Raw genomic sequence first — 13,522 nt, 5'->3', positions numbered from 1 at the left:
CCAAGGCAATAAAAACTAATATGCAGCTTGAAGAGAGATGCAAAGGGGGAGACAGACTTAATTATTATTTTGTTAAAGTTTCTATTATTTTTGAAATGTCCATAATTTAGATTTTCTGTTTTTACCTGAAGTTCAATTCCATATGGTTAGTAATTTTTGAGTTTAAGTTTATAAGAAAATTATTTTTTAATCTAGAGATTATCATGCTTTAGGGTTTTATTCTCAGAAAGTATCCTGCTCTTCTCCATCTCTCTTGCTAACAGACCCTGTTTCATGCACGGCTGGCACATTTTCAGAGTTCTCAGAGAGAAGATCCATAGGAGTCGCTCCTATCCTGTTCCAAATGAAGATGGGTGATTGTGGAGTGGTTGAGGTAAGGCATGTGAAGGCAAAACTCAACCATTTGTGTCTGTCTGATGAGACTAGCCTGGACTAGAAAAACAACAGGAGTTTTAACATTGTGACAATGGAGTCAGCTGGGGAAGATGAAATAGTCTAATTAGCTGGCTGCTTGATAGCTCTTCATTTTATACTAAGTGTTTTCCTCTCAAAACCCATGGGAGTTAAGCAGCACAAATAATATTATCCATATTATATGGTTGAAAAAACTGAAGGACAGAGCAGTGAGGTGTGTTGGTCTTTTAGGTAACATGGTGGAGGTATGATGACAGCAGGGATTGGGGGTGGCTGTGAGGTGAAAGGGAGAAGGGAACCAGGGAAATTTGTGCAATTCATGGTCTCTTCTGTAATCTTAAAATACCAAATAAATTAGAAGTGTGATTGCAGTTTTAAACCTTTTGTAAATCAGCATCATAAGGAAATCAACAACCAATCAACAAATATTTATTAAGCACCTACTGCGTGCCAGGCACTGGGGATACAAATACAATGAACAAAACATTCCTTACTCACAAGAAGCAACAGCTTAGGTGCTTTTGAGGACTAGAGCTGTGCAGATGAAGGAACTGGAACCAATGGGAACCATCATACAAGAATTCCACTTGTTCATCTACCAGCCTAAATCCACCAGAATGTGGCAAAATCATCCCTTCTTCCCTACATAGTACTCTGAACAATGAAGTTCTTTACATTCAGGAGATGGAATATAATGAATTTAAAATGGTTTGATCTCTTCATATATGATCTTAAAACAAGATTTAAACTGTTTTTATTTATTCCATAAACAATATAACAAAACTCAGCAAGTTAACAATATGACATTTTCACCATACAATCACAAATATTTAAAACCTTCGCAACAAGAACAAGAGAACCAAAAATATTACAAGAATAATTTACAAGGAGGTTCTATAAAACAGCAAGTTCACCACTGTTCCAGTTTTCTTTACACAAGGTCACTACACTCGTTCACAACATGTCTCTTATTACAAAATTCCCAACAAAAGTTTCATTGTTTTTCTTTATAGTTTGGTTTTTAAAACCAGGAACTTTTAAGTATTTGTCCTTTTATTCACACCTGGGGGTGCGGAAAAAGGAAGCCTCGCACATACAGACACTTCACAGCACTTTCCTAAGAAAAATATACACTTACAAAATATTTTACAAATTGGCACACTTAAAAATATACAAGATTTTGTAGGCGTCTTAGAATGATCCTTAAGAATTATACTTCAATTGACTCTACAGAATATTTATAAAGCTTATTCTAAAAGAAAAAGGCAAATAATTTTCACTCATGGTAAAATTGCAGTGTCATATGTCAAACAGAAATGTTTATGTTACATTCATAAAAAGGGCCATTAAAGGTTTTTTTTCTGTGTGTTTTTTTTTTTTAATTTCCTTGAATGCTTAGGGGGTCAGAGCAGGGCTGAAAATCATCATTTCCTTTCCTTTAGCACCATAAAACATTAACAACTTACTCCAGAGGTGCATTAAGTTCTATGGAAGGAAGTGAACTGCAGGAATGGTACATTCACAACTGCACAACCAGTGTGCCTTAGGCAATTCAAAGAGAGCATCTCTGTCCTTCTACCTCCACCCTGCTTCCTTCCCTTTTTCTTTCCTTCCCACTAGGTGACAAAGTCCAAAGTAGTTTCCCAGGCCTCTCTGGGGTGATCTTTCTTTTTTGGCCTTCCCATTGTGCTTTAGAACTTGACATTTTTCTAGCTATCCAGGGAGAGGGTCATTCAAACTAGAAACATTTCTCTTCTCTTTTAAACAGAGCATCTTTCAAAGCCTTTAAAAAATGTCTAGCAGTTCCCACCTCATCACCTTGGGCCCCAGTAGCCATCCTCACCTTCTAGAGAAGATTTCCTTCCATGGCTGTTTCTCTACTGCCATTAATGTCACTTGTTTACCTGAGATACCAATTTTGAAAGCCTTGCTGATACTACAAACTTGGTACTATTTTTTGTCCTCCCGTGGGCTTTTTTGCTTCCTCTTACCTCCCCAGTCTCGCTCTGTGGACTCCACGCATCTCAAGGATTGAGCATGTGGTCCCAATGTCAACCCAGGCTTAAGCCAGCCAGTTCCCTTTGAGTGATATCAGGAGCTGTCCAGCTGAGCCAGGAAAGTGCTGTAAAGGGTTTGTGCTTTGGTACTAGGCAGACTGAGCATCATCCCCTAACTGACACCATCCCAGCTAGGGATGAGGTGCCTCCCAGACTGAAGTCAGCTGAAGCCAATGCAAGTTCTTTCTCTTGCCTTTCTTTCAGATCCCTATTTGAGAAACTCTTCTAAAAGACTTGGTCTGCTTGCTTGAGGTCCCCATTAATGACATTTCAAAAATGTGGGTGCCTCTAGGGGTAAGCCATTCTTAGTGATGGGCTTCATCAAGAAAAACAAAAGAAACAAAACACAGTTCAAACATCTTTTCTTTAAAAAAAAAAAAGAAAGAAAGAAAAGAAAGAAAATTAATACTTGCAGTGGAATATAGCCTTCCCTGTCTCAATGAACCAACCAAACTGAAACCAATCCCAGCCCTCCAATTGGAGAATTTTTCAAGAATGAAAAGAGCACAAATGTTTCTGCTAGAGCTAGGTGGTATTCCATTCTCCTCATGGTAGGCTGGACAGAGTGCTGATTCTGAAGTCAGAGGACTTAGGTTCAGATCTCCACCCTGTCCGTCACTGGATGATCTCAAAAGCTATTTCCAGCTTGAAATAAATGACCCTATGATCTAAGTAATACAAGTGACATCTTTATTTCTGTCTCTCTGCTGGAGTAATACTGAAGTCAGCGCAAACATTCTCCTCCCTTGGGTTCATCTGCAGTTTATGCTACGGGCAACTTCTCTGCACAAATTTCAAGGTGTGTCTGTCTTCAAGGACCTAGATGGGCTAAGCTGGGATCTTCCTAAAACTAGTCTAGATTATTGGTGGCTCGATGCTGCATGTGCCATGCTATACACGTAGAAGAATAAGATTGAGAGCTCAGAGCTCTGAGATCATAGGATCATAGATTTGGAGCTGGATCAGCTAGTCTAACCCTCTCCCATTTTAGAAATGAGGAAACTGCAGCCGAGAGGGAAAAAAAATTTGGTCAAGGTGATGCAACTGATAATTAGCAGGGCGAGGATTCTAATCCAGGTCCTCTGACTCCAAATCCAGTGCTTCTCATATTACATTAGGCTGCGTCTCATGGAAAGAGTACTAGCTTTCAGTTCCAGTCCTGACGGACACTTCCTAGCTGTGTGACTTCTCTGGGTTGTAGCTACCCTCTCTGTAACAACAATGGTGACAGCTTGCTCATGACATTTAGCTCAGCACTTTTCATGTGTGTGTGTATTATTTGATCCTCACAACAACCCTGTGAGGTAGGTGTTATTATTTCCCCCTTTTTACAGATAAGTTAATTGAGGTGGAAAGAAGGTAAGTGACCTGCCCAAAGTCACACAGCTAGGAAGTGTCTTGAGCAGGATTTGAACTCAAGTCTTCCCTGACTTCAAGTCCAGCACTCTATCCACTATGCCACCTAGCTAGCTGTGTAATAAAGGGGTTGTATTATTACATTATCTCTAAGGTCCCTTCCAGCTCTACAATCCCATGTTCCAAATCCTACTGCAGTTTTCTCCCATGTGCAGGTCTTCATTTTATGTTCAATACAGTGTCTTTCCCTAGAACTCTGAGTTATAGTAATACCTTTGGAAACCCAATGGTTTGCAGGCCAAAAAAGGTGCCTGAAAATGTCAGTGGTTTGGGGAGAGAAAGGTGTTATTCCCTAAACCAGATCTTTCATTGGTTCCCAGGAGATACCATCAAAATATCCCTTTCCAAAGGAGTGGCTTAACAGCAAGTTGAAACAGAGAAATGTTCTCATCGTTTATTGATTTCTTGCTACCCCCAACCCCTAACTTCATCTTCCCCACTTTAAGGTAGACCTGACAGTGACTCTCTGAGAATCCCCCCAAACCAGCTCCTTTCCTTTTTATCTAATGTTTTCTACTTATGGAACAATTTCCAACACTGTCTCTTTGGATCAGACTCAGAATCATGGCAAACCCTCTACTCCCCCCACCACACTCTTCCCAGGTTCTCATCCCATCTGGAACTCTTTGACTTCTGAGATTCTGGTCATGCTTCTTTGCTTGGGATGGCCTCCCTACCTCTCTTCACCTGATTACTTCCTCCCTATCCTTTGAAGCTCAGTTCGAATGCATTATTTTCCAAGAAGACCCCTTGTTAACCTCCATAGGTCATGATTCTTCTCTCAAAGCTCATCCAGCCCCTTGGTTATTCTAAGGTCCATAGTATTGTGCATTATAGTTATCTGGATTGTCTTATTCCCCCCTCCAGATTATGAGTTCCATGATGGAAGAGACGTTATCGTAGTGAGACTTCGTGCTCTTCTCGGGGGAGATGCAATGTTCGAAACACAGCAGGTAATTAAGAAAAGTTTGCTAAACCAACTTGAATTGGTCAGCTCTAGGAACCAGCTCCCATGCATTCAGCGCAGACAGCACACACTACCCAACAGAGTGCCAGAATAAGCGTATTCCAGTTTGGGTCCTTTTCCCTTTTGGACAGCGGTTGTGGAGCAAGGGTCCTGCTTTACTTGGTGTCAAGATTCCATTGTTCCCAAGTTACACAGCAGAGTCAATGTTTGTTGACTGTCAAAGCCTAAATTCGGTCACTGGCCTTTCAAATCACTCCCAGCCCACTTGTCCAGGGAAAGTCAGGTTTCACGTTGAGGGTATAGCTGGTTTTACTCATTTTGCTACCTGTGTGTTTCCTGGCTGTAGAGCTGTCAACATAGCAGACTGGTGAAATGAATCATGAACCCAGATCAGGAGTCAAGACGCTTGGGGGTGGGTCTTGGCCCTGCCAGTTACTTATGGCATAACCTCAGGTCATGTCTCTCTGGGCCTCAATTTCCTCATCTGTAAAATGAGGGCGTTGGATTCAGTGATCTCTAAGATCCCTTCCGATTCTGACCTTCAATGCTTCTGAATGATTCTCCTTCCATATCTTCTTTAGCACTTTTTCCAAAGCTCCGAGTAAACATGTTAGGAAGGCAATCACTAACTAGTCCCTGTCTATAGGTACCCTTGCTCACATCCTCCCTTTCAAAATATGCATTGTCCTTTTCTAATCTATCACGTTCTCCCTTTCCAATGTAGCTGTCCCTTTCTGCCTCCTAAGCTTTTTCTCCTACCCACTTTACCTCTTTCTCATTACCCCAGCGCCCTCTTACTCCTAGGTCAGTAGGACAAATAATTATGATGATAAGAATAATAACAATCCCATTATAGTGCTCAGTAGTTTTCATAGTACTTTTACCCCCATGATCTCATTTTGGATCAGAGTGCATCAGACATGGAGGCTCTCCACTGCAAGTAAAAGAGGTGATCGATTTTAAACTAGGGACATGCATCAGTTGAGGGGCAAAAGGGATTGATAGTAGTAGATGTGTGAACTGTGGCACTAAGCAAAGAGACTTTGTTTCTTTTGGGACTGGGTTGAGTGGGTAGCACTTGATGCTTGTCCCCCAATTAAGGTTGTTCGACCCTAATTGGCTCATTCCCCCCCACCCAAGACTGCTCTGTGTTCTTTGACATAAACTCCAAGAGAAATAAATGATCAAACTAAAATTCTTAATAAAATCCAAACACAGGTTACATGACATCAGCATTATGAAATTAAACACTCCAAGAACATAGAAGCCAGAAAAGACACAAAGCAGGATGAAATATTGTAAGCAACAATCAACACACTTAATTCATCATCAGCACAGATTTGATGCCGATATTTAGAATTTTTCCCAGGTTCTTAGAAAAGATATAAAACGGAGATACAAAGGATCAGCAATAACTTTGCACTTTAAATAATCTTCAGCTACAGAGTTTGCTTTTAGAAAACAGAAACTTTCAAAGCAGCTGTTTCATTTCCTTGAAAAATGTTCTTTAAATGTATACACTCAACTTTCTATAGTAGACTTACCTGGCATGTTTTCTATATTCTTCTAATAGAACTCAATCTTTCGGCAAGGAGAGTGTGAACAAAAAGATCTCATCACCTTGCCGGTCTGGTCCTGTTTTTACACAGGACTTTTATGTTTGTTTAACAGTTGTGTGTGTGTGTGTGTGTGTGTGTGTGTGTGTGTGTGTGTATGTGTGTGTGTGTGTGTGTGTGTGTGTGTGTAAGAGAGAATACTTTTGAGCTGTAAACTGTGGGGGTGCATCTGTGAAATGAGGTCAGTCAATTTGGCACATTGTTAACCTTGTCCATAAGTTTTGGTAAATTGGTGTAAATGAACAACCCAGTTTTACCCTAGAGCTAGAGCCGTTACCCAAGGAAGTAGGGTTGGTTAATAGCAGACCACTGGAATGTTTCTTGTTAAGTCAAAGGGGCTAAATTACCCCAATACTCATAACCCAATGCTGAGAAAGAAGGAACAACGTTTCCAGTTCAGTCACTTGTTCATCAGTTTGGCACGATAATTTTGTGGTTTTGTTGTTGTTGCCGTTGTCGTTTTTCCCTTTGGAGCCATTGTGCATCAACTACTGTACAACTGTCTGACTCATTAAAAGTTTTTCATAGAGAATCCCAGGTTAGGGATTGCACTTAAAGAAGTATTCCCACAAGGTCAAACTCAATTTCAGCACTTACATGTCAAAATACCACAAGGCAGATTTTGAAAGAAACAGAAAACAAACATCAAATGTCTTATTAGAGAAGAATAAGTCTTGTTTTCCAACACAGGGAAATTCTCAAAATTCTGTTTCTGCTTTAGGAAGACCATAGTCTGAATTCCCTGCAGAAAAAAATCAAACTTTTTCTGCCATCCTTCCTTGTTGGCTTTCATTGATGTCCCACTATAGGATCATCTATTAATGTTAACTCGGCTGTGGTAGATGCTGAAGGATGCAGGCAAAGATATAAACAGCAGAGGGGGCCACAAAGCACTCAACTTGGCCACATGCAGCTCTGTGAGGTTTGAGCTCTCAAACATCCAACTAAAGATCCTTTCCATTGAAGCCATTTTGGCTTTTGTGTGTGTTCATAAAGTTCAATTTTTTTTTTTTTTTTTTTTTTTTTTTTTACAAAAGGTGGTTTCCCCCAGAAGTCTTTACCTTTTCTAAATCATTAAGAAGAGCACATCTGATAACTGGGGGGTTTTCCCCCTCAAGAAATAAAGAATAAAAACTGAAGCGAAAGCTGGAGGGGGGGAAAAAAGAGCCTTGTTGGTGTTTAACACCAGCTGAGTCAAGAAAAAAAAGAATCTTTTTTTTTTTGTTTTTGTGGGTTTTTTTTTGTTTTTGGGTTTTTTTTTTTTGTTTTGTTTTCATTCTTTCTAGGTAGCTTGCAAGTGTGAGTACTTCTGGTGCCCTTTTCCCCTTTCATTTCCTTTTTAATTTTGCAAAAGGTGGGAGGGGGAAAGGGGATGGTCTCTTTCATGCAAACTTGTTTTTTGAGGAAGGAAAAAATGTAGGACTGCAGGCTTAGCAGGTAGTAGGAAAGATAAGGGTATATCTGAGCCATTTTGGTACAGTATTACCTCAGTTTTTCAAAAGTAGATGTCCCAGCTGAGTCCTTGAGGGCTGCTTCCCGCTCCTGACGTTTTCCCTTACAATTCTCATCCCTCAGGGTTTTTGAGCTGGATTTGTGACGGTATAACTTTTTGTGTGTTGGTCCGTTATTTCCTAAAGTGCTCAAGTTACTATAGTTTTTATCCAAGAAGGGAGAGTGAATGTCTGAGTTGTACCCTGTTGTGTTTGCCCGGCCAGGATCACCTACGACTGCTTTCCCGCTGCTTCTGCTAGAACTCTTGGGTGACCTGTGATTCTTACTGGCTCCTGGAGAGCCACTATTGGCCTTTTTCTTGGACTCTTGTGGGGTACCAGCCAAGATTTTTAGGGTTTTTAATTTTAGGCTGTTGGACTCAGGAGAGCGGTATATGTTTGGAACCCCATGATGGCCCACTGGGCTCCAAACGGGCTCCATGGAGGCCATCATGAATCTCTGCACGTCAGCCATGCCAGAAGCAATGTTGGACAAAATGTTAGAAGGTTCTTCAAATTCTCTCTGGTCATCATCCAGGAGGCTGTTGGCATTGCCCATGCCTACATCAGTCCAGCCCATACCACTGTCCTTCCCCATTGGCCACTCCCCAGAGAAGTCCTTGTGGCCTGTCATCTTCACAGGGGTTGTGGGGCTACCATGGTGTACACATCCTGCCAAGAACTTTCCCGTGGCAGCACTGTTGAGCTGACCGCTTCCTCGGATGAGACCCATTTGAGTTTTCTCACCATTAGCCACAGCCGCTGCATATTTTCCTTTTCTTGTCGTCTTGGGCATCTGGCGGGAGGCTTTGCTGGGTGACTTCTCAATTCCTTTATTGTTGGCTTTAGAAGTCTTTTTCCTGGTGCCTTTTGGGGAAGAGCTTTGGTTTGTAACCCCACTCTTGCTGGGTGAACTTTTCTTTTTCGATTTTGACACTTTGCTACTGGTGCTAATTTGACCAGATGGCTCATTAAATGTTGACAGGCAAGGGTTTTTTTGGAGTAGGCCGACAGAGTCCTCATCATTGAACATATGGAACTGAAACTGATGGTTACATAAATTAAATCCATCACCTGTCTCATCTTGGTGTGGAAGGCTGCCACAGTCCCACTTGACCTTCTCTCCACTGCTCAAAGGGCCCGGGGTGCCCTCTGGGAACACCTTAAGTACCCCTAGTGCCTTGCCGTTCTCTGAGCCTGTGATTTGTGGCGAAAGACTAGGGGTGTCTGGTGGAGACATCTCTGAGAGAGATGAGTGGCGGAATTTGTCCGGTGTGAAGTTAGAGATGTCTAGGAGGTCAGTGGACTCCTTTAAGGGGGTGATCTCATCAATGCTCTGCTGGATCACCAGCTTGGGACTGCAATGAGCTAAGAAGTCATCATTGATATCCTCGTCACCCTCCTTTTCACAAGACTTCAAGCTCAAGGAACTGTAATTGCTAGAGCTGACTGACAGCGAGCCCACAGAATCAAAGCTAATGAGCCGGCCATTGTCTGTGTTGAGCGTGCCCCGATGGAAAGGAAAGCAGCCCTCTGCATTATTGAAATGGCACTGCTGATAGACATCATCGGGTGGTAGCTGGTTGTCCTGCATATATTTAGTGGGGTATGGGTGCTTGCTGCCCCCCATTGGGCCATAGATAGCAGCTGAGAGGTTATCCCCTGTCGGAATCATTTCAGAGCCACCAAACTTGCCTGAGAGGGCCCCAGTTGCCTCTCCTGGGGCATCAGCCATAAAATCCTGAGGGCCAGTCATAGCCTTGTTGGGCCACACACTTCCAAAGGAACTTGCATCCATTTTGAGGGGATGGGGTGAGTGCTGCAGCTCAGACTCTGAAGGTGGGGAGAGCACACAGCTCTGGCCAGTTTGGAGAGATGTGAATGCTTTTTCTGGCTGAGGAAGGACAGCAGAATGCTGGCCCGGGGGATGGTGGGTGAAGTAGGAGATCGCGGTAGCATTTGATAAATCCGATGCATCTAACAGTGTCTGCAGATACCCTCCAGGGATAACGGGTACATTGGTGGCAATATTAGCAGATGGCAGAGGCGTGTCAGGCGAGCAGGTGGCTGGTAAGAAGAGAGAATTTTTAGTAGTGTTATCTTCCCGACAATCAGATCGATGGGAGCTGTCCGGGGCTCTACGAATATTCTCGTTCTTGAGACTGGAGCCTGCTTCTTGGCTGTCCGGGGCTGGATGAGGGGCTGCCTTACTGCTTTCCTGCCCAGCTTTGTTCTTCTTGCATTTTAACCTGGCTTCACTTTTAAATTTGATTCGGTGGAGCACTTTCCTCTCTGGCCCTTTCCGGAACTCTCGGTCTTGTGATCGGCTCTTCGCTGAGTCAGGACCAGCCGTGTCATTTAAATGCACTTCACTGGCACAGCTGGAGGTAGCTCTAGCCCCCGTGTGAGATGCACCTTTTGAGCCTGCATCTTCTTTACTGCCAGTAGCTTGCTTCTGATCACAGGAGAAGGAGCCCTGTTTGTTTGTCGATTGTTCAATGGCTTGGATTCTCTGGATCCTGTGCCGGTTGGCCAGTTTGCACTTTCTTTTCCGAGGAGGAGGTGGGAATGGGGCCTCGAGGCCATTCAGGTGGAAGTTTTGCTTGTGGTAAAGGGTGGATCTAAGGGAATCAAGGCGATTCTGCTGCTTCTCTTGCCAGAAGCCTTTCAGTGGGGCCAGCCTGGCATACTTGTGCAGCAGGTCCTCATTCAACGTTACTGTCATCTCACTGGCGTCCACCTTACTCAGCTTCACCAGCATGTGCTTCTCCCCCTTGAATCGATTGATGATAATATATTTGATAATGACCGGAGGTTCCTTGCGAGGCACTTTCCGTCTCTTCTTGGGGCACCACTCATCATCATCCTCCTCCTTCTGCCCATCTGGCTGCCACTCCTTCTTCTCACACATCCTCTCACTTTCTATGGAATCAACATCATATAGGTAGTCTTCACTGTACCGGACTTTCCTTTTAGCCCTCAGTCCATAGTTCTGCTGGATGGTGGTGGAAGCAGAAGAGGAGCCAGAATGAGGATCACGGGTAAGATAGCGGCTACAGTCCTTAATCTCCTTCAAGGCATCGTACGAAGACTCAGTGCAGGAGCTATCGTCGCTGAACTCCCCAGAATCCTCTGCGGAGTTGGCAGAATCAAGGAAGGGGTTGCGCTTGGAATTAACATACTTGACCACATCAGTCCCCTTGCATGGTTTGCTTAAGGCAGACAACTCTCCAAACTCCTTTTCTTCTTCTTCTACTCCCTTGTTCTCCTGGACTTCAGCTTCCTGGTCTCTTATTTTCTTGTCTTCTTCCTCCTCATCCTCTTCCCCCCAGATGATGCTCTCTGTGGGGACTTTGAACTGGGAGGAGTCTCCACTCTGCTTCAGGCCTCCACTCTTTGTCTCCTTCTTGGAGCAGCTGGTGAAAACACTGGGGAAGAAGTTGAACTGGGCATCGTCCTGCAGGACATTGGTCTTGTCTCGCACGTTGTCTTGGAAGGATTCGTATCGGATCTTCAGGGAGCAGACGTCACTGCCCAGAGTCGAGTCATCATCGTCAAACATATAGTTGTCTACGTCCTCCTCTGAAAACAGGTTGACTGACAGCTCATTTTTTGAGCAGAGGTCAAGGAGCTCGATCTTGCTCTCACTGATGAAAGATTCAAAGTAGCCCCATTCCTGGTTAGTATTTGAAAGCAGAGTTTCCTCGCCGTTGCATTTATCCAATAGCAATCCCTCATAATAATTTTTCTGAGTGGGGTCCTCCGAGTCACTGTCAGACTTCTCTGTGTCTCTTTTGTCTCCCGCCCTGGATTTATGCAGGGGGAAGCCTAGGAGCTGGTCAGAAAGCAGCTCATCTCCAAATCTCATGGTTTCTGCTGTGTTCATACAATGAATCCCTATATCAGAGACGGAACAGGTATCATAATCCCTATTGATATCACCTGGTTTCAAGCTGATACCTGGTTCTGCATCAATCCCATCCTTAGACTCAATGAAGCAGCCCAGGCAAGTCCGACTCGGCTGCATGAGACAGTCGCCAGTAAAGGCTGACATGCCTCCAGGTTCCATGATGGTGAGTGGAGCTTTCTCACAGTCCCCTGGCAGTGACCATGTGTTCAGACCCTTGGTTATACCAGATGTGAGGGCAATGGCATGCACAGAAGAGTCATTAGAAGAATGTTCAGGTGCATCGGTCAGCCTCAGGGGAGATGGGGGACTTGGTAGGCAGGGTTTCTTTGAAGTCAGAGGCAGAAGGCCCCGGGTAGACACCAGAGTCTCTTTGGGTGTCAGGCTCAGGGTCTGCAATGTTGTTGCTGCCAGTTTCACCATCAGATCCTGGTCATTGGAGCCGTGGGGGTGGGCTGGGGAAGAGAATGGAAACAGAAGAACAGGTAAGGATTTCAGCTGATTTTCTGCTCCCTCTAGTCGGTTATCATCTACTTTTCTGTTCCTTGACCTGCAAAAACCCAGCCATCCTCAGCTTTTTTATTGCTTCGAATAAATACCAGAGTCCTAAAGAGCCGCCATTCAAATTAGCTTTGAAAAGCCCTTAATTGGTGAATACAGCCCTTACTGAAGCTCAGCTTCATTTTCTTCTGGGGCAGCTAGATATCTGCCTGAACACAAATCCCAAGGCCAGAGTCTCAGGCTAGGAAGAATCAGAAGGGCTTCTTTGTTCTTTTGAAACACGAGCCTCTAACCCATCACCTCATTTCTAAGGTATGAGGCAAGTGCATTTCCAAATGCTTGCTGGACAGCACTACCTGCGTGTCACACCAACACCTCAATTTTTAACATAGCTAGTAATGGAAAGTGCCATCTTTTGCACTTGATCGTGCTCCCTCCCATCTCCAAATTTCTCTATCTACTTCGGTTGAATTTTACACCACCATCCTCACAATTTCCTAGGCGCCTGAGCACAAAGCCATCTTTGATATTCATTCTCCCTCCCCTCCATGGTGGCAAAGTCATATTGAATTTTCTCTTTGTAATATCTCTAACCTCTGTCCTCTTCTTTCTATTTCTACTATAACTGTCCTAGTTCAGTTCTTTGCTATCTTTACCCAGGATATTATAATGGCCTCTTATCTCCCTGGTCTCCCTGACTCCCATCTCTCCCTTCTCTACTCCATCTTCTACATAGTTGCCAAAAGAAGCTTCTTAATGTATAGGCTAGACCATGCCATTTCCTAGCTCAAAATCCTAAAGTGACTCTCTGTTATCTATTTAATAAAATATAAATCCTAATCGTGGCACTCAAGGCCTATTACCTACTTAATAAAACAGAACTCTTAATCTTGGCACTCAAGGCCCTCCACAATCTGTCTCCAATTAATCTTTCCAGTCAGGCCGAATGTATATAATTCCCCTTCACTTATTCTATATTCTAGGCAAATTGAACTATCCTATGTTCTCTATTCTCATTCAGCTCTATTCTCATTCACCTTTTCTGTTCCTTTACTCATACCATCACCCATGGCTGGAACAGACTCTGCTACCCCCATTAACATGTGCTGAAATCCCTCCCCCTTCCTTCAAGACCCAATTCAGATACTACTTCC

General features: G+C 43.5%; 1 protein-coding gene across 6 annotated transcripts in view; it reads right to left on the bottom strand.

Moving 5' to 3' along the window:
- Positions 1 to 821: 821 nt before the first annotated feature.
- The window catches only part of NEXMIF (neurite extension and migration factor), a 179,754-nt gene continuing 167,053 nt past the window's right edge, over positions 822 to 13,522 (bottom strand). For all 6 annotated transcript variants that reach the window (XM_074278264.1, XM_074278260.1, XM_074278265.1 and 3 more), the window contains one exon: positions 822 to 12,322. In XM_074278264.1, coding sequence (XP_074134365.1) covers positions 7,953 to 12,290 — 4,338 coding nt within the window. In that variant the 5' untranslated portion in view covers positions 12,291 to 12,322 and the 3' untranslated portion in view covers positions 822 to 7,952. The remainder of the gene's footprint in view (positions 12,323 to 13,522) is intronic.

The sequence above is a fragment of the Sminthopsis crassicaudata genome, chromosome X (assembly GCF_048593235.1).
Source record: "Sminthopsis crassicaudata isolate SCR6 chromosome X, ASM4859323v1, whole genome shotgun sequence".
Taxonomy (NCBI): domain Eukaryota; kingdom Metazoa; phylum Chordata; class Mammalia; order Dasyuromorphia; family Dasyuridae; genus Sminthopsis; species Sminthopsis crassicaudata.
The sequence above is the reverse complement of the archived record's forward strand: the minus strand, read 5'-3'. Positions and strand labels throughout refer to the sequence as shown.